Source organism: Sardina pilchardus, chromosome 11 (assembly GCF_963854185.1).
Source record: "Sardina pilchardus chromosome 11, fSarPil1.1, whole genome shotgun sequence".
In the NCBI taxonomy this organism is placed as follows: domain Eukaryota; kingdom Metazoa; phylum Chordata; class Actinopteri; order Clupeiformes; family Clupeidae; genus Sardina; species Sardina pilchardus.
The window spans coordinates 20,630,473-20,651,158 of NC_085004.1; the positions used below are offsets into that span (position 1 = coordinate 20,630,473).

The window sequence follows — 20,686 nt, forward strand, 5'->3', positions numbered from 1 at the left end:
ACAACAGCCTTCCTGATATGAAACAACTACATTCCCACACGCCTTTGCGCCAATAGCTTTAAAAAATCGCCAGGTGGCGCTAGAGAGTACCCTTTTTTTCCAACAAAGCAACGTCTGTTTGTTGGATTAACACATAAACGAATAAAATACACTCGAATGTGTGCACTAAAACGTCTTTAGACTCGTTTAGGCTCATTACGGGCAACTACTGTAACCCCGGAAAACACAGATGTTCTTGCGCCACTGAGGTTCCAAATGACAACATTACGTCATCAAAAATGGACAGCTGATTTCCTCACATGTCGTATTTCGAGTTGAGGGATTTCTTCGTTTGGTAGTAACTAGAAAGCTTCAGTTGATAGAAATAATACGTAATAGATGTCTCTCTGTGTTACCGTTCACTTGAGTCTGTTTACATAACGTTGCGACATTTTCTAGATAAACTTACAGCGAGTTTACCGGACAGTGAGACGTTGTTTGCCGACATGATGCGAACTTACACCAATATTAGCTAACGTCGCTAGCAACTGCTGCCCTCCTGCTGACGTTTAAAGTTAGTCAGACCAAGTTCAGTTGTCGGTAGTGTAGGTATTCGCTAGCGATTTTATGTAACAATAACAGACCATTCTTTGACGGCTTCATTAGACACCATGTGTCAGGTTGATGAAGAATACAATGGTGTACTGGAGAGTAGATCCTTGCCAGGGTAAGCTGTCAATGATCAGTTATGCTCGTAGTATTTCTATTGCCTTCCTTGATCCATATATTCATCAGCTGCTTCTCTACATCAATGGTCTCCGTTGAAGGCCTACTAGTGCCACGATGGATAGGATAGGCATCAGCTTGACAATGGACTTTTTAACCCCAAATATCTGATATATCTAACCCATTGTGTAACCTTGGTAGGCTATTAAATAACAGTTCCATGTGCTTTCCCCCCCATGTATTCAGTGTCTCAAGGAAGTGTATGAAGTGTAAAGAAGGCACGGCAGTGCTGATTATTAGAGCCGGAGATGCATTTTGCAGGTAACCTTGGATCTAGTTCAATGCCTTTCGTGTACCAAGTTCGATGTTTATAATCCACGCTCTAAATTGAATAGCAAGTGTTATCCATTGTCATTATAATCTTTATCTTGATTACTTTTTACATTGTATGAAAAAGTTATTGTCAGGTTTCGCACTTATGCGTTGTATGTCTTTCTTTAGGTGTTGTTTTAAGGAGTACTTCATACACAAGTTTCGTGCCATGTTGGGTAAAAACCGTGTTATCTTTCCTGGAGAAAGGGTGAGTTGAAAGCCTATATCTATAAAGCTGGATGTCAGTAGTCTACTACAGGATGTCAGTAGCCTACATCGCCTGGTTGAAACATGCCCTTCTTCTCCTTATGGTATTAAGGTTCTCCTGGCTGTGTCCGGTGGATTGGCATCAAGTTCCATGTTAGCCCAAGTCCAAGAGGTATGCATTTTCACAGGAAACCTGCCCAAACAGAGAGGAAATGAATTGTCATACAGTATGTTCGTTTGCCACCATGATTTCCATGTTGTGTTTTTCAGGGTTTAAGTCGAGATGCTCACAAAAAATTGCGATTTGAACCTGGACTTATCTTTGTGGATGGTGAGTCACCTGCTTAATAAGATATGAGATCTTTAAATCTCTCTGCATAACCATGAATTTGAAGGCAATATTATTTTTAATATTTTTATTGTATAAAATATGTAAACTTTAGAGAGAAGCAGAGTGTAAAACCCATCTTCAACTCATGTAAACGTGTTCCGTCTCATTTCATTTTGTTAGGGCGTGTTTGTTTTTCTCTTGAGAGACAATCCAATCTCCAGACTTATTGATTTGGTACCATTGCAAACTGACTAGAGACCAGACTCCAATAAGACACAACATTTCTGGGACTGTCAAATCTAATTTCAATCTGGTTTGCTAACCTGACTTGCCACTGTATAGGAGCATTCACCAGTCATATTCTGAGTTAAGGTATTGAAATGTTTAGACACTCAAGCAGCCCAAATATTTTGAAAGCAAGAAATGGTTGTAGTAGGTGTGCGTTTAAAAATGCTGAGAGACTGCATTGCAAATCTACCACCATATTTAGTTTGATATGCTGTGGCAGAGTGAATGAAGTAACTATTGCAGTTGAGTAGTCATTAGTAGTCATAAGGTAGTCATTTTTAACATTGTCCCCCAACCCACCTATCAGCAAGTCAAAGACGGGGGATTTGACTGAGTCTTAAAATCCTCCCTCAGTGAGTGGGAGAGCCTTGCGCTCTTTTTTTAGTCGCTTTGAGCTGGCAGTTCCGCTTCGTGGTGTTGCCGACTAACACTCTCTTGGCCCTTTGGCAGAGGGCGGTGCCAGCGGGCAGAGTCTGGACGAGCGTCAGCGGGCAGTCACGCAGCTGGCGCACCTCTTCCAGACCACAGGCTTCCCCTACCACATCGTCGCCTTGGAGGAGGTGAGCTGTCGGATCGTCTGAGCCGCGCGGAGTCGCAGCGAGCGATCGAGCTAGTGGGTGGGCGGGTCCGCCCCCCCCTCGTGCTATAATTAGAGCTGTTTGGAACACTGAGAGACATTATTGCTCTTAATGTTTGTCAGAGCTTTGATCAGCTCGGTCTCTGATGCAGTGTCCCGTTTGTTTCATCCCATTTATTTTTGAACAAGCTGGTGCGCTGGTTCCTGTTTCAGACAGTTGCATCAGCCAGTCCATTGTTGCTTGAATGCCTCAACTGGCGCATCTTTAGTGTTTTATTTATTTGTTCCCATGCTAAAGATGCTTTGACTTGATTATCCTCTCTAAAGTATCTAAATATAGCCTCCGCTTGTGTTAGTTTCCCATCCTACTTGGCTCTCTCTGTAAGAAGTATCTGTAAAGAGCATCAACATTTCAGTAGTAGCAGGAAATTGAAATGAGCTGTGAATATTTTTGGTCCATGAAAAAAAGCTTGTGTAACAGTTATACTGAACCTATAGACTCTAAACAGTAACACACATTGTCAGATATGTGCAACATAAGTATTTATCCCAGAGAAAACTGTTTACTTCGAAATGCGATTGATTAGGGTATTTGCAAGGTTAGAAGAAGTATTATGGTTGTACAACTATGGGGCAGTGCTGTAAATGAGGATGCATCTTGAACTGAAGGTGGTTTGCACTAAATAGTGAATGTGATATGCGAAGGCCATTGAGTGATGCCCTTTCTCTCTGCTTTAGGTCTTCACACTTCCCACCTCAGTCCTGGAGGTTGTGTCGGCCATTTCAGAAAGCTCAGTGTCCAGCTACAAGACTGCAGTTGACCAGTTCATCCAGAATGGAGGTGACTCTGTTGGACTCAGAAACCAGGAACGAGACTCCTCACTGGCAGATGCTGTGGCTCAACTGCAAACACACGATGGCCAGTCATCGCCACGTATCCCCCCTGCTGACCAAAGACAGGCCCTAGAGAGACTTTTTGCCTCTGTGAAGACACTGACCGCCAAGGAGGATCTCTTACAGACTCTCCGGTAACTTCCACATTCACTTCACTTCACCTAACTTGTTTACATTCGTTTTCAGTTCAGTTATGAATGATCATATCTTTCGAACACGTAGTGTTTATGCACACTGTCCCAGAGAAGCCGTAGCCCACTCTTTCCAGAGATGGAGAAGAGTAGTACGTTGTGGAGTCATGTTCAACTCCTACATTTGCCTTCTCTACTCTGGGCTCGTGCTTCACACCTCCGTGCACCACTGTGAGGGATGAGTAATAATCGACACTCCTGCGGCTTACTCCTGCGGTTCTGTCTGTTCCTGCTGCTGGGCCTGGCGTGAGAGGAGAGGGGTGTGGGGAGAGCAGAGGAGTGGGGAGAGGGGAAAGGAGAGGAGGAGAGGAGGAGGGAAAGGAGAGGAGAATGCCGTCGAGTCACAGTGTCAATCTCCCTTTTTCATCCTCGCAGAAGCACTCGAATGTGCTTTCTTCTTGGTCACGTTCTCCTCCTCCCTCCCTCTCTCTTTCAACTCTATCTCTCTTTCTTTCTCTTTTCCCTTTCTTTTCCTCTCTCTCATCTCTTCTGAGTCATCCATAAGCAGCGGGGGCTGATAAGGGCAAAATCAATCCTGTGTTTGGGTCAATAGCTCAGGAAGGTGCTAGACCTTAATAATGGTGGAAGTGACATGAGCTGTTGTGAGGGGAGAGGTCTGTCTGGCATGGATTTTCTGGCTGTTGCTCACATAGTTCCCCCCCCTCACTCTTTCAGCTGCACAGTTATAATGTTAGAAGTGAACGTTAAGGTGACATTGTGTGTGTGTGTGTGTGTGTGTGTGTGTGTGTGTGTGTGTGTGTGTGTGTGTGTGTGCGCACCTTTGTATCTGTAAAATTGATTCCTACATTTTTTCAGGTAACAAACTGAACATCTTACATTATACATCGCATGTTTTAAGTGGTCCATTTTATGTTTCTTTTTAAAATTTTAACATACAGTAGGTAGATCTGTTTGTCTGGTTCCCTCCTGTCAGAGGAGAGGAGATATTTCGTGTTGGATATACTGTATCTCTTAACTAATTCTCATTCGCTGCCTTCCGCGAACTGTATGAACTCGTAAGCTGAGCTATGCCAAAGGTGTTGGCGGTGTTTGACGCGCATGGCTGGGTCTGCTGTCTGTGTGTTGTTGTCAGGCAGCACCTGATCCTGCACACGGCGCGGCTCAGGGGCTACTCCAAGGTGATGCTGGGGGAGAGCTGCACCCGGCTGGCCGTCAAACTGCTCAGCAGCATCTCGCTGGGCCGCGGCGCCGCGCTGGCCATGGACACGGTGAGAGAGAGAGGACATCACTGCACACACTCGCCATCCACACTCTCGTTCCCATTCACACACTCTTAGAATCTCTCTCTGTCTCACTCTCTCGCTCTTTCTGTCTCTCTCTGTCTGTCTCTCTCTCTCTCTCGCGCGCACTCTCTCTCGCACTCTCTCACGTGCACTCTCGCTCTCTCTGGCTCTCTGTCACACTAACACACACACACACACACACACACACACACACACATGCACGCTCATAGACACACCCTTTACAGAAAAGGCAGAGAACATAAAGCAGAGAGTGAGGGTGCAGTAGAGATCTATTGCCGTTTCCTCTGTCCTCTTATCTGGCCTTCTCTCTCCACACGTCCTTCATGCTTTGTGTCTCTTCTGCCGTTACTCAGCTCAGCACTGACGAGCCAGTGCTCTGCTCTCTGCGCACGCTAGCGTTTATTCGTTCTGCATTTCTCTCCTGTCATGTGTCTGTGTGGTCACAGGGCTTTGCAGATTCACGCTTTGGCGATGTGGTCATCGTGCGGCCGATGAGGGACTACTCCTCTAAAGAGATCGCCTTCTACAACAGGCTCTTCTCCGTCCCTTCCGTTTTCACTCCCGGACTGGACACCAAGGTGAGAGTTGGCGATCGCTTTCAAGTTTTCAAGGCCTACATCTACATTCACCTACATTTTCTTTCAGGGAGATCTTGTCTGGCACGTGGCAACCCATAGTTCATGACCGTTTCTGAAGTAAGAAAATTCAGTATCAAGCAGACAAAGGCAGGTTCAGAGATTGTAAAACATGGTGAGACATTTATTAGATGACAACAGTTATAACTACAAGCTTGGAGACCAGCGTGAGAGCATCACTTAGGGTGATGGTCTACTGAGCCTCCTGCGCTGTGTGTTCTCTCTGCATTTAAAGGCCTTGATTGTGTCAAGAGGAAAGGCCTCATCAACAAATGATCAAAGGGTCACAAGGGCAGTGTGTTGACTAAGATTTGGTGTGACCAAATATTTCTACTATATTTCCCTCAGACAAGAAAAATGTCAGGCCAATCAGCGATGAGAGGGCAACTTAATGTCCCAGTTAAAGGTGAACTATGCAGGTTTTTTAGGTTAATTTGCCTTAATGAATTCAGCTTCGGAGTCACTTGAATGGTTATTTGACTTAAATTATTTTGGGTTGAATGATGGCTGTCTCGCTTCCCCCTAGCACCTGTGAGCATGAAAAACATGCTTGCAAGTTTGTGCCACCGGACAAACAGAACGTTTCCAGCCTCGCGATCATGCTCATGAAAAGGCAGACTGACCGATTGAGGAGTGTTGTAAAATATACACACTAAAGCTGTAGGGGAAGCTCTGCAGAGAAACCTGCAAGCGTAAAACGAGCGAAAACGAAAAGCGAACGCGAAGCCAAACCTTTTTAAAAGAACACTCACACAGTCATCACTTTATTGTGTTCAGACTTCCTTTTCCATATTGATGAAGCAATGGATCGTTCCCATTAGAATGTCTGAAATGGGACGCCATGGAGAAGGGGAATCAGTTTCAATCCATTTCAGTGTTTTCACACTCGTCTTGGGAATGGCACCCTACGCCACAGTAGTGTAAATGAGTGGCCCAAACAAAACACTAGAAAAACACTCAGAGAGCGCAGCTACCAGGCAGCTACCTCCGCCTGCATTGTTCTTCCTAGGTGGTCATACATTTGAACCTAAACTATTCAGATCGCCACCACGTGGCCATACCATGCCATTACACCGCTAAGCTAAATACATAAACGCCGACGGAATCCCGACGGAATTACGGATCACTCCCAAAATTTAATCGTTTCTTCCTTGGGTCATGTCCGACATTCCCTGAAAATCTCATCGAAATCCATCGATTACTTTTTGAGTCATCTTGCAAACAGACAGACAGACAAACAAACAGACAGACAAACGTTGGCTGGTCCCTGATGAAAACATATACCTCCTTGGCGGAGGTAATTAAGTGTGCACAGGAACAGAATAATGTAGATAGAGCCTCAGCTGCCCTCACTTTAGCAACAGTTATAGAAGTATAAAAAAGACTGATATGTACTTGATATATACGACTCACAAACAGTTAGGGATATCTATCTTTTGGGTGACATTTTTGGATAATGTAAAAAGTTCAAGCTACAGTGGTATTATATCATGATGAAAGCAGGGCAGGAAAGCAGGAAGCGTACAATGGTGATTTCCTCCTCTCAAACAATTTATTGAAACAAAGGCCAACAAATTTCACCCAAAAGCCGACTATCCGTGACTTTTTGTGAGTAGTGTATGTAAGGGTACTTAGCTCTCTCTCTCTCTCTCTCTCTGTATCTACCTACTGTCTCTCCCTCTCTCCCCCCTCCAGACGTCTGATAAAGCCAGCATCCAGAGACTGACTGAGAGCTTTGTCACCAAACTCCAGGCCGATTTCCCCTCCACGGTCAGCACCATCTACAGGTTAGAGCCATCAACTTGCGCACACCCACACATCTGGTAAAGCTTAACGCAACAACCAATCCCCCAATGCTTTTACAGCTCATCACCATTGGAGTTTCCAGTGTTGAATGCCCAGGAAACTGTCACAGCACATTTAGTTTTTATTAGGCTGTCGTTTTTTTTGTGGTAAATGGAATCCTTAACCTGTGCTTAAAGAATACTTTATACTGTTATCATCATCAAGATAAGATCAAAGACTTCTGAAAAGTTATTACATTCAATTCAGTGGGACCATTTTTGTTTTAATAGAATTGTTTCTTTGGCTCTGTTAGCGGGGGCTTGTGTGTGTGTGTGTGTGTGTGCGTGTGTGCGTGTGTGTGTGTGTGTGTGTGTGTGTGTGTGTGTGTGTGTGTGTGTGTGTGTGTGTGTGTGTGTGTGTGTGTGTGTGTGTGTGTGTGTGTGTGTGTGTGTGTGTGTGTGTGTGTGTGTGTGTGTGTGTGTGTGTGTGTGTGTGTGTGTGTGTGTGTGTGTGTGTGTGTGTGGACGTCTCACACTGTTGTTTGTCTCAAGGACGAGTGAGAAACTCCAGACCGCTCGCTCTGGCCTGACAAGCGACGCCGAGCCGTCCAGCAAGTGCCTTCTGTGCCTCTGTGCCCTTGACACCGCCGCCGCCGCCGGTACGTGCCAGTGTTCGCTGAATTGCATATCCAATAGCACAGGAGATCGTCTCCGCCGTTAATTATAACCGACAATAAGCTGGCACCGCTGGCGCCCCCCTCCCAACCCCCGCTGCGTGTCGAAAAATGATGTCTCCGGCCATCCCTCCTGCTTGGACTAATCCTCTCCACTCTATCTTCCCTTCTCTTCTCTTCTCCTCTCTTCCCTGCGACACAGAGGAGGCCTCTGCCTTCAGTGCTACGCTCCTATCTGAGAGGCTCTCTTTGGGGATGAAGGCTGCAGGCTCTGGCCCCCCTGCTCCTGCTCCTGCTCCTGCTCCAGCTCCTGCTCCTGCCCCGGCGCTGGGCTCAGATTCAGGGTCCGCAGGCCAGCGCTGCTCCTCTTCAGCCGGGGGCTCGGGGGACGGATGCTGTGGCGGTGGTGTTGGAGGAGGAGGAGGAGGAGGAGGCTGCTGCTCTAGCTCCAGTGTGAGGTGAGCAGATCAGAGACACCAAATAAACTCGGGTCTAAGCCTTTGTAATAAGCCTTTAGCACTTTGAGGTCATTGATTTGGTGTAAAGTGCAATACAAGTAAAATGTATTATTATTATAATCTGTAATTTAATAGTTTAGTGTAGAGATGAAATGATTGCGCAGCGAGAATACACGCGAGAAGTCATGCTAGTGTTGAATGCCACTGCAGGAGAGCCTCGGTAGTGTTTGTGCCAGGGAGTGTGGATATTCCATGGGTTTGCTTGCAAAAGCACAACTAAATATGCACTGTAGACTCATATGACAAGAACACTGGAATAGAATATTCTCAAAGTCTTTTCTTACTCAAAGAGTGTAGAAAATAACACTAATAATAGAGAGAATTATTTAATGTTGCTGATGTCCTGGTTGTGATGGATGTTTTGCAGGCTGCCTGTGAACAGTGATCTGAAGAGCCTCTTGTGTTACAGCTGTAGGCTGACAATCAAAGACATGGTAAGAAACTAGACCAGACAAGCTGGCAAAGACATCAACGATATGCTTTTGTAATTTTCTATTTTTCTTAACTAAAGCTATTCAGTGGCTAAAGCAAGGTGCTTACAAGATGGCCATTTCCATAGTCTCTCATTTGATGTGTGTTGTTTTGTGCTTTGGACAGACATCAGTAGACACACTGCCCTCATATATAGTGAGTGAAGCAGAGAAGCGGAAGAGGAGGTGAGTTGTGCATCCCTGTGGAGCCAGTCTCCTTTCATCATGAATTGCCGGTAGACAGCCTCAATCTAACACAGGAAACCGACAGCCTTATTTAAAACTTGAAGCCTTACTCTACAGGACACTACAGCCTTATTCTAACACAGCAAAACTATAGCCTTGTTTAACACTGGGAAACTCTACTGCCTTATTTTAACACAGCAAAATGGCAGCCTTATTCTAACACTGGGAGACTAGATCCTTATTTACACAACAAAACTATAGCCTTATTTAACACTGGAAAACTACCGCCTTATTCTAACAGTGGGAGACTAGAGCCTTATTTACACAGCAAAACCAGAGCCTTATTCTATCACTGGAAAACTACAGGCAAATAAGGAAAAATAGTCGTGCTTCTCTCTAATTAGTTTACCTCTGTGCATGTTCACTGGGTGTGACACAGTATTCAGGAGCAAACAAGTCTGTTTTTCAGTCATCAGCCATCTTCCGTGGCTGAATAATTCCATGTAAATTATGTTTTTTTTATTTTTATTTTTGAAACCTGTACTGCCAGCATATTGCGCATTGCTAATGTTTTACTGACGTAAATAAATGACAAAGCAGGTTCAATTGAAGCTTTGGATGACAGGAACAGCTCTCTGGTTTGGTTAGTTATGGAGTGTTTGTTTGGTCTCCCTGACTGTGTGGTTTGGGCTTTTGACTAGGCTGGAGATGAGGAAGGAGATCAGTGAGTTTCTGCTGGATGAAGATGGAGACGGCGATGATGAAGAGCAGCTGTGCTGAAAATGACTCCGCCAAGAATATCACATCAACGAATACTTGACATTCAGACTATTTTTCAATAATCGCCAGAATCACTTTTATGTACTCTTAGTTTAGTCGCTTTTAAAAACGGAGGCTGTCAGTCTGGCGGCATATCCAAACCATTATTTATTGCTTAATTATGCTTTCAGCGGCATACATTTTTAAATGAACGATGAGCGTAAACAATGTTACTGCTGCTCCTGTGTGCCTGGGTCGTGATGAATGAAATAAAACTCAAGACTTTTATAAATGATTGTTGTTTTTTATTATATTCCACGTGATGTGCAATATTTATTTTCCTCTTATTTTCTCTGCATTTTAAGTCACAGATGTGGAAACGCCACACAATTTCCCTTTAGAAAGAACCCTGTAAATGCCTGCATGGCAGCAAGACAACAAAGCTAGCAAGGCCACTTTCAGGAAATAAGAGTAATGTCAGGCAAAATAATAGGTGTGGTGGGTGGACGTCATCAAAAGTTTAAGTTAGTGTCCAGCTGGTCCATACTGCAACAATTTGAATAATTACAGTCATTTTACAAGATTTAGCACAGTAGTAGTGATCATATAAACAGGATATTGTTGAAAACATTTAGAAATAAAGTGTATGAATGTATTCCAGCATGACAGTTTTCCAGAGGCCATTGTCATGGCCCAAAAATATTCCAGTCTATTCTGCTCTGGATAATTACTCATTTTCAACAGATTTAAATGTGTCATCTGCGAAACAACCCCTTTGTGAGGAGTGGAAAATTCAAGTCTTTGTAGTCTGACGTCTTACCATTGTCAGTTTAAATCTATAAGCAGTTACAAGTATATGTAACAGTTAACTTCCATCCCACTACTTAGAGCATTTTGTAAACAGTTTTGTGTTGTAGAAATATAAGGACGTCTGGTGTTAAGATGCTAGTGTTTCCATTTGCAAAGAAAAGGTCCTTTCACTGCTCAGCTTGTCTGTGCCTGACATTTCCCAGCAGTCTGTAGAGAGAGAGAGAGAGCGAGAGAGAGACCGGTCCAGTCATTGGCCTATTGTGGCCTGTTTCTGGCGGCTTGTCTCGTCCATTCACACAAACGGACACTTTGGCAGATCGGCTCTCCATCTGCCCGTCCGACACATGGGAGATTAGTAAGGGAAGCGGGAGCAGCCAGGCTTGCCGTCCTGAGGGAGGAGGAAAAAGGGGGGGAATGACGATAAACGAGAAGCCTGGACCACGTGAGCCCAGAGCAGGCCATCTTCAGCCGACCAGGTGAGCAACACAGAGCAGACATACAGAGCTGCTGCCACTAACGCCCCCCCCCCCCCCCCCCCCCGACACTCTCCTCTACATCCCTCTCTTCTCCTCTCCTCTCCTCCACTTCCAGTCTCTCCTCCCCTGTGGGATCACTGTCTGTTTTAACACAGAGACTGAGTTAACGGCCAGGAACTCTTCAGTGTTAAATACCCCCCCCTTCTCAAAAGTCCTTTAGTAGCACTCTCCTGGCACGTGCTTACAGCACCACACACACATATCAAATTGGCAGGCTGTTGTGCTTTAACGTAGGGACGGGGGTAAAAAACTCTTTCAAAGATTAAGGCACCATCTGGGTGTAACGTTAGCGGGCCCCCAGACCCTCAGGCACAGTGGACAGGCGAGGTTGGCTGGTTTTGGCTTTTGGTCTTTTTTTTTGTTTTGTTTCTCGGAGGCTTCGGCTAGGCCTAGTCCTTGTCCTTCTCCCGGGTCCACTTGATCATGGTCTCTGGGGAGCGGTAGAGGAAGATGAGCTTGGAGTAGAGCTCCTCCTCCAGCTCCAGCTCGCCGGTCTCGCGCACCAGGAAGATGTCCGTGCACAGCTTGAGGATGCGGTCGACGCAGGGCAGCTCCTCGAACATGATGGAGTGGGAGATCTCGCTGAAGAAGCCGCGCACGAACTTGCCGATCACCAGCACCACGGACACGTACAGCCCCATGATCCTGCAGAGAGATAGAGAGAGAGAGAGAGTGAGAGAGAGAAAGCATGGACCAAAATAGAGAGCTATTATCCTCTGTTCTCTAACAGAGACACTTTACATGGAAAAGGAATGCCATTTTAATGGGTCAGCCCTAATTTATGACTTTCTCTGAGAAATGCCATGAAACGTTTTCAATTCATTTCACTGCCGAGTGTTCATTTGGGTTGGGACGTCTAAGACTTTTTATTTGAGATGACACATCAGTGGCTGGCCTGCCACTGGCTAAACATCCCAGCCTGTGATGTCAGGGCTGTAGCTGGTGCTTGATGAGCCAGACCTCCTACTTCCCCCCATGAAATTACAACATAAATCAGACAATAGGCTAGTCAGCTTGTCACCAGAACAGAGGAACGCTCAAGTCATTTTTATGCCCGGGAACTGAAGCTGATGGTGCAACTATATTGAGTGTGAGTGCAACCATACAAGTGTGTGTGTGTGTGTGTGTGTGTGTGTGTGTGTGTGTGTGTGTGTGTGTGTGTGTGTGTGTGTGTGTGTGTGTGTGTGTGTGTGTGTGTGTGTGTGTGTGTGTGTGCGTGCGTGCGTGCGTGTGTGTGTGCGTGCGTGTGTGTGGCCTGGTTATTTCTCTTACCCATAGCCAGCCAAGAAGCCCAGGCTGGGGGGGCTGACTTTGTCATTGAAGATGACCATGGGCAGGACCCCACAGGCCTTAGAATTGGGGTCGCAGCCTGCGATGCTGATGTCCCACCACTCCTGCGACCCTCCTTTCATCAGGGCCAGCGCCACGTTCTGATATCCCTGCTCATCATCTGACACACACGGAACGGATCAGAAACAGCAGGAGAACGTTTGTAACATTTCTCTATTGTGAACCCATGAGCTTCTTCCACCTGTGAGTTAAGCGTACACTTGTCCCGTGTGGACACCTGACACTTAGATCAAAGATGAACTAGAAGTGATAAATGTTTCTTAGTTTCTTAAAGGGACACTTCACCGATTAGCATTAAGCTTTGTATCTTTAGAAAACCAGTCATGTTTTAGAATTGTCATGCATCATTCCCTCAGCTTGCCTTGAGATGGGAGAAATACGTATTTCAATGAAACCCATGAATAGGACTTCCTGCTTGCAATGATGTAAAATGATGATTTTTACATCATTGAAAGCAGGAAGTCCAACATTGAAATCCGTATTTCTCCCATCTCAAGGCAAGCTGAGGGAATGATGCACGACCAATCAAAAACATGACTGGTTTTCTAAAGATACAAAGCTTAATGCTAATCTAGCATCTCTGTGAATCTATTTGATTCTCATGCAGAGGTAAAGTGTTCATCATATGAGACCACCTTCCACTGTAGTGCACTACATGTACCTTGTTAGTAACACGGACATTTGTGTTTGTGTTTTGAGGGTGTTTGAGGGTGCTCACCTTCATAGAGCTGGCCCACAGGCTTGGCCTCAGCCCCGTTAGGAGCCCGGATGTAGTTGGGGAACATATGAGGAACCAGCCTAAAGGGAGAGACGTTTGAGATCAGTTAGACATACACAGGCATAAATACATACATACATGTACATACACACACACACACAAAAACGCATACGCAGAGAGGTGTTGTTTTAGAACTTACACAGGCTCCGTGCGGTTGCCCACGAGCAGTGAGGCCAGGTTTGCTCGGACTGGGTCCTCCGGCCTCAGATGGATGGAGTGCTTGTCAAAGGTGTTTTCCACAGTTCCACCCTTTCCCAAGTCCCTGTGACACACACACACACACATGATCGGTCAGCTTTCTCAGGGCCTTGACCAAGTATTACAAACGTGATTTTAATTCAAGTCAGGACAGTGGTAAAGGAGAGAATCCTATCCAGATACTACAGTTATTACACTCCCATTCACACAGTACAAAGTTACAATGCACAGTACATACACCACTTGTCAAAATATATCAAGATGGGTTTTTTGTTTGTCTAAATACGGTAGTTTTATGCTCCATAGTAATTATAACTGCCCTGAGCTAATCTTGTCCGAGTTTGTGTATCTGTGTGTGTGAGTGTGTGTGTGTGTGTGTGTGTGTGTGTGTGTATGTGTGAGTGTGTGTGAGTGTGTGTGTGTGTGTGTGTGAGTGTGAGTGTGTGTGTGAGTGTGTGTGTGTGTGTGCATGTGTGTGTGCGCATGTGTGTGTGCGTGTGTGCGTGTGTGTGTGAGTGTGAGTCTGTGTGTGTTTGTGTGTGCGTAAGTGCATGTCAGACCTCTGGAAGTTCCAGGCCAGGCGCAGCGTCATCTCGGCGGAGCTGCCCAGCAGCTCCTTGATGAGCTCCTGTCTGCTGGGCGGGCTGATGCGCCACACCGAGCCAGAGCTGCCCTCGATGTTGGCCGTCACGATGTCCTCGAAACTGTACAGCGTGATGAACTGCATAGCCACCTGAGGGAGAGGAGAAGACACACACACACACACACACACACACACACACACACACACACACGGTCAGACATCACTTGGCCTTAGAAGTATCGAGACAGACCTTCAGTACTCATTCAGTTGAACTTCAACCTCAACCCAAAAGAGAGGCAGGTTAAGAAATACCTTCTGATTGCAGTGTAAAAACCTTATTTAGAGGGAAATATATCATTTTGAGTCTGTAAGGAGCTGAGTACTCACTGCGTTATTGCCAAAGTGCTTGGTGAGCCTCTTGTAGTCGTTTTCAATGAATGGCTGGATAGACTGCTGCTGGACACTCATGGTGAACAGGGGCTGTGGAGGAGATGACATCCATTCTCAGTTAGAATTAACCCACATTTGCCATAGTTATTACAGGGGGACTCTCTATAGTATCTGAACTGTTCTCTCAGGTCACCGAGACCTGAGTGTGTGTGTGTGTGTGTGTGTGTGTGTGAGATTACCTCATAACCCCCTAGTTTAACTGTGACGGTGACATCCACGGGGTGGTTGACCACGCCCACCACTGATCGGACCAATGAGATGAAGAGCAGTGGGAACCAGATGATGCAAATCAAGAAGAAAATGATGAGCCCACCCATTCCATACTTTACAATCTTCTTCTTCTTCTGACCTTTGGGTTGCGGGTATTTCTGTGGAATGTCCAAAAAAAAAAAATCACGTCAACAAATCACATTTACAAGAGTATTTCTAAATGTAACGACAGCACTTGCGCATAGCACAAATACTTTTAGAGTGCGACCACATTTTTGGCCGCACAAACAGCCCATCTCTGTGGTCAATGCTAAGTGATGTCACGCGTGGGGTGAAAGGCGTTGACTAGATTCAAAATGGCAGACGCATAAATCTAAATTGCAGACGCATGTGAAATGTCAACAGTAAAAGTTCTGCACACTAATAGACGCTCCCAAACGAGCTTATCAGTGTGCGGACCTTTATCATTTCTTTTCACTTCTTTTTGGTCCAGTACCTGTACTACTGAGAGGTGCGCGACACAACATTCTCTTGTTTTTAAAAGTCAACAGTGCACATGATCTAGAGCAGAGTACCTTCTCTGTCTCGCGGCTGCACTTGATGATGAAGATGTTGGCGTAGATGTCCTCCACGCACATCCAGTTGGAGAGGGACAGCGTGGTGTCCGTCCAGACCCAGTCCATCACCGCCCGCAGCTCCACCAGGAAGGGGACCAGACGGAAACTACACAGACAAACACACGAGAACACAAGAGACTTAGCTCTCAGCATCTATCTAGATGTGCACACTGTTAATAGTACACTCAATAGTACACTCAAATATTTTAATTATTGATAATTATATATTTATATTTATATATAATATTACACATTTAATTATTATATGATTATTTTAGCGGTATCAGTATTAATCTAGACATTGCAATCACAAATTATGTCACTGACCGTATGTTCATCTATTAAAATACTCATGTATAGTTTTTCCTGATCAATAGAATGCAGACACTACACTATAAAGTGATTGAGTGAGTCAGTGAACAAGTGAACATTTTGAACATGTGTCTGCATTCTACTGACGAGGGAAAACTATACATCAGTATTTTAATAGATAAACATACAGTCAGTGACATCATTTGTGATTGCTATTTGTTATTGTGATTTGTGATTAATAGTGGCACTTCTAAAATAACCTTGAACTGAGCCCAGCTCATATATTTGATGATGTATGTGCATATTTGGGCACACAACACCTCCTCCACTCACCCTTGGAAGAGGAAGAGATTGAGGTGGTTGAATTTCTTGGTGAGGAAGTTGCCCAGGATGCAGGTTGGATAGCCGCAGCGGATCTGATAGGCCGACAAGGTGAAGTAGATGCACTTGACAAAGTACCAGAGCTGAGCCACGGAGTTCTGATTAAACATCCTGAGAGGAAGCAAGAGGAGACACAAGAGAGGTGGAGAACCAACAAGAGGGTTATTTTTCACCTCCAGGAAACATCCTGCATTCCTCTGCGACTTGTGACTCTCCCATCGGCCCTCTTAAACAAATTAAGTTAGATAAATGTTTTTTCCACATTCCACATAAGAGATCCTATGATGATCTTCTGACTTTGTCGTTCAGCCAACAAAGTTAAGAAGATGCGTGAGAAGAGAAAGATTCTTCCCATTCCTCACCGGGAGGACAACCTTGGGATTCAGAGAGTAGAAGTCCAACCATACTTCAACCATGCTTCTACCATGGTTTCCTACCATGCAATACCTCTTAACACAGATGATTTCACAAATAACTCTCTGCCTGAAGACTTGTTCTAATTTGAGTCAGCTAGTTTAGTGAATGGTTGGAACATATCTGTGGTAGGACTGACTGACTCTTTGAAGTTGAGTTACCCACCCCTGCAACCACACTACACGACCCCCCTCTCAGCCCCTCCTCACCTCTCCGTGACAGCAGGCAGGATGAAGAACATCCACAGGTGGATGCCGAAGACCAGGATGATCTGGAAGATGAGCTTGCCCAGGATGGTCTTGCGCAGGTAGAGCGCCCGGTCGATGATCATGGTGCTGAACTGGATGAGCAACATGACCAGGAAGGCCTCGGGCACCTGGTCCTCCGACAGCGTGGACGCAATGTCAGCAGCAGCCGAGTGTTTCTGGACGAGACGAAAAAAGACACGAGAAAAAAACAAAACACGAATGGAGATGCAATTATGGTTTTGGTCAAGGGTTGCACACTCAAATATAGTTACTAAGTGCACACATCTTGATCCAAAAAGATACAACAGCACAGTGAAGCTATAAATGCTACAGTAGCTCTTGTTGTTTAGGATTAGCACCCATTGCTTTAGCATAGCTATACAAATAAAAAAACATGCTCTATTTGACCCCTGGAGAGGCTGCTATATGGAGTGTGTTTGGGAGAGTTTGGTGTGCTGCTGTGCTTGTGTTATGTGATTTCATTTCTAATGGCCATCTGGTCACTCACCCCAAATGCCCAGAACCCAAAGACGATGATGATGAAGTCCACCATGTCCGTGAGGAACATGAGAGCGTAGACATCTGTGGTGGCTCTGAATTCCGCATGGAGGATGTCTCGGAAGAATCCATACGTGGGTCTGTAGATACTCTGCATCCTACACAGATTCAAACAGACGACCAACTCTTACTAAACAATAAAGTACTGTACACATGACCTTATTGTGTGGACATGTGGTAGAAACCAGACAGGTGTTGTTGATTTTCCATAATGGCTCTTCTACTTACGCGGACATGGACATTTGTTGGATTTTAAGCCCGATAGCCTTCAGCTTCCTGCTGGTGGCCTCTCTGCGTCTACCCTTGGTTTTCTTCTTAGGCTCTTTGATTTCAGCACCATCTGCTTGATCACAACACATACTAATAAGCACTAGCTCACGTCTGTACCACCACACCACACACACACACACACACACACACACACACTCTTTTCTTCCCTGCATCAGTCTACATCTTCTTCTCTCCAGGGTCTCTGGCTTGAACAGTCTCTCGTGGACTAATAAAGTCGCCAAATTAGAGCGCATTCTGTCTGATGGCAGCTTACAGTACCTCATGGTGACCACAGGTGTCAGCCATCTCCCTGACTGCAGTGCACACCACAGTATACTCAAACTAAAATGACATAGTGTACAGTACGACACAGAGGCATTTCTGTCAGTGTGGTGGCCATAATGAGAGTGTGGAGTTATGGCACCATCTGACAGCATGACAGTCATTGTTCCCTATTGCTCCCTATTAGCACAAGACATCACCCCAGTGTTACACTGACTCCCATTAAAAAAGAAAAAAAAAACCCTCCTTCTAGAAACTTCCCTCTGGGCTAACCTTTCCCGGAGCTTTTCTTCCTGCGGAACCGCAGCAGTCCACCCTTCTTCCCCGTTCCCTGTTCCGTGGGCGCGGCGTCAGCGGCAGCGTGGGGAGGCTCCGGCGTTGGCTCTGGGGTGGGCTGGATGTCGGGCTCAGGCTCCAGAGGCTGGGGGGTCTCGGTGGCGCCGCCGTCCTCCAGGGCGGTGAGGCTGTGTGCCGGACTGGGCTGATGCTCCTCCTCGCCCTCTCTCTTCGTCGGCTCCGTGGCAGGCTGGCCGCTCTTCTCTTCCAGGGGTCCCTCGTGGTCCCACAGCCCATATTTCTGAACACAGACACCAGACACACACACACACACACACACACACACACACACACACACACACACACACACACGCAGACACGCAGACACGCACACACACATTAAACATGTACACATACCCACAGAGGTGAGTCATGCGTACCAATAAATCACATGACTTAGTTCTATCAATGCATAATTTACAATCCCTTACAAATGCTAAGGGGTTATAGTAAAGTTCTTTACTTCATTATTTATTCAATAATGTAAGGCAAGAATATATACTGTATATATATATGTCCGTGAGAGCCAACTAGCCTACTGCAGCTTTCAGTGAGCTTCATAATTCTAATCTAACATCCAGACACTGCTGCAGGGCTTTATTGCTTTAGTCAAGTCTGCTGTGATATGGCAGAAAATAACTCCTTTAGACTGTGCTGAGTGAAGCACAGTCAATACTGCGAGGAGAAGGATGTGTCTCCAGGGGACATAAAAGTGTCTAAAAGAGAGTGAAGAGAGCGGAGAGTGAAGTTTGGAGTATACGCTGCGGGCGATCAGGGGCCAGGGCTACTGAACTTGGGTCTTGGGGACAATAATCACACCGGCACAGGGCCAATGTGCTGACTCATGTCAAATGTCCAACCATTTTTTTTTAAGGCTGTGTGTGAGTGATGGGTGCTTCTGCAACATCTCAGAGACAATCTGATGATATGCACATGTAGCCTGGAAAACCAGCGCCAACTGCTGGACGGCAAAATGTTTTGCCTGCATTTGGGTCTGGTCTCAGACCATTGAACATTTTGAAAACACTGCCCTGAATCTGGCAGATGGCAACTAAACCAATCACAACGCAGAGATGTGTTTTGATTCAACGCGGGCGGGGCAGAGGGCTCTGGGGCGGGGTTTTGAGGGAGCGTTGGCCTATAGGCACAGACACGGTTTGAAAGACAACGGGTTGTGCTCATCAACAATGTTCCGTTGTATCCATTGATCGAGGCCAGACTAAATTAGACATCCAATCCATTTAGGCTGGTTTATCAGGCTAATGCACATGCTGACTTTTGGAGGAACCAGGTAAAAAACTAAAACAGTAAACGGAGGAAGGCCTTTAGCCAAAGATCCTTCATTACTGTCAAGATAGAGCAACATAATGCATCTCTATGGAAGCAAAATTCGAACAGTTCCTGTCTGCTTAAGGAAAGATGTCATAGTGGGATATCGATTGGCAAGCAGTTCAGTTCAAATGTAACGTCACTTTCTAGGTCTGCTTAAAGGGGGATTTCGCCCCCCCTCCCCTTCGCGAAAACAGAAAGCGGAAATCGTTGAATGTTTGCGCCTCTCGCTCCGCTTTAACCCTCTCTGCTTTAGCACGCTGCACTGAGCAGCACTCAGTAGCACTGAGGAGGGGTCCGGAGATCGGGTGGTGGAGGTGTGAGGGAGGGTGGTGGTGTTGGTGGTGTTGAAGTACCATGAGCAGCGACCGGTGGAAGAAGAGAGCCAGCAGCTGCAGCAGGTCGTAGCGGATGTAGTTGTCGATCTTCTCCAGACCAATGATGCGCGGGGGGAAGTAGGGCTTGTCCATGTTCAGCTGCAACTCGTACAGGCTGTTCCACGGGAAGAAGCCGAACTGGAACAGGTACTTCACCATCACCATCACCTGAACACAGAACACAGACCACCACAGCCACAGTGAGACCTCTGCAGGGCTTTTACTGACATGGAACACTCAACTGAGTAACAGAGAACAAAGCTAATCAAGAATTGCTATTCCTCACTTGTAAGCCACTTTGGATAAAAACATCAGCTAAATAAATAGATGTCCATTTAAATGTGAATGTGCTACATGTAATAAGAAGCTTCCTGTACTGTAATGGTATCTGACAGAGTGAATCCTCGTCTTTTCTAGTGTACACATGAGGGAGCATCATTGTATAGTCTTCTTCTATAGACGTATCTATCACACATTATCCACTTCATATAGTCTCACTGTATATGTGTGTCTATGTGTGTGTATGTACTGTATGTGTCAGAGCATGTGTGGTGTGCATGTGTGTGTGTGTGTGTACACACTGTGTTAGAGTGTGTGTGTGTCTGTGTGTGCGCATGTGTGTTTGAGAGAGAAAGAGAGAAAGAGAGAGAGAGAGAGAGAGTGTATGTGTGTGTCATTGTGTAACACAGTCTGGCGTCCAAGCGCACCTCCGTGTAGACGATGGCGGTCATCCAGAACCTCTTGCTGGGTCGCGGCACGGCCAGCATGGCCCAGAGGAAGATGAGGATGGG

At 45.8% G+C, this 20,686-nt stretch overlaps 2 protein-coding genes across 3 annotated transcripts in view; one reads left to right on the forward strand and one right to left on the reverse strand.

Moving 5' to 3' along the window:
- The first annotated feature begins 279 nt into the window (after window positions 1–279).
- Window positions 280–10,148, forward strand: ctu2 (cytosolic thiouridylase subunit 2 homolog (S. pombe)). Its single transcript, XM_062548539.1, has 15 exons — window positions 280–706; window positions 952–1,026; window positions 1,207–1,285; window positions 1,397–1,456; window positions 1,555–1,615; window positions 2,354–2,463; window positions 3,219–3,508; window positions 4,659–4,794; window positions 5,277–5,408; window positions 7,161–7,252; window positions 7,802–7,908; window positions 8,126–8,381; window positions 8,809–8,875; window positions 9,039–9,097; window positions 9,799–10,148. Exons 1-15 carry the CDS (start codon window positions 651–653, stop codon window positions 9,875–9,877), a joined length of 1,659 nt encoding a protein of 552 aa, XP_062404523.1. The 5' UTR covers window positions 280–650; the 3' UTR covers window positions 9,878–10,148.
- Window positions 10,149–11,199: 1,051 nt separating this feature from the next.
- piezo1 (piezo type mechanosensitive ion channel component 1 (Er blood group)) overlaps window positions 11,200–20,686 on the reverse strand; it is a 74,830-nt gene continuing 65,343 nt past the window's right edge. The window contains exons 37-51 of one of the 2 annotated variants that reach the window (XM_062548537.1): window positions 20,603–20,686; window positions 19,875–20,063; window positions 18,127–18,430; window positions 17,530–17,644; window positions 17,252–17,399; window positions 16,705–16,919; window positions 16,034–16,192; window positions 15,347–15,494; window positions 14,741–14,929; window positions 14,499–14,591; window positions 14,089–14,261; window positions 13,470–13,592; window positions 13,271–13,350; window positions 12,475–12,652; window positions 11,200–11,847 (exon numbers count right to left, since the gene is read on the reverse strand). The exon at window positions 20,603–20,686 is cut by the window's right edge and continues 175 nt beyond it. In XM_062548537.1, the coding sequence (XP_062404521.1) occupies window positions 11,592–11,847; window positions 12,475–12,652; window positions 13,271–13,350; window positions 13,470–13,592; window positions 14,089–14,261; window positions 14,499–14,591; window positions 14,741–14,929; window positions 15,347–15,494; window positions 16,034–16,192; window positions 16,705–16,919; window positions 17,252–17,399; window positions 17,530–17,644; window positions 18,127–18,430; window positions 19,875–20,063; window positions 20,603–20,686 (2,454 nt within the window). In that variant the 3' untranslated portion in view covers window positions 11,200–11,591. The remainder of the gene's footprint in view (window positions 11,848–12,474; window positions 12,653–13,270; window positions 13,351–13,469; window positions 13,593–14,088; window positions 14,262–14,498; window positions 14,592–14,740; window positions 14,930–15,346; window positions 15,495–16,033; window positions 16,193–16,704; window positions 16,920–17,251; window positions 17,400–17,529; window positions 17,645–18,126; window positions 18,431–19,874; window positions 20,064–20,602) is intronic. The other variant, XM_062548538.1, reaches the window with a different exon arrangement.

Excerpts from the sequence above, each read along its gene's own strand:
- ctu2 (XM_062548539.1), top strand. The coding sequence starts at position 651 with ATGTGTCAGGTTGATGAAGAATACAATGGTGTACTGGAGAGTAGATCC. Across the intron at positions 2,464-3,218 it reads ACATCGTCGCCTTGGAGGAG|GTCTTCACACTTCCCACCTC; the intron begins GTGAGCTGTCGG and ends TCTCTGCTTTAG. Across the intron at positions 4,795-5,276 it reads CCGCGCTGGCCATGGACACG|GGCTTTGCAGATTCACGCTT; the intron begins GTGAGAGAGAGA and ends GTGTGGTCACAG.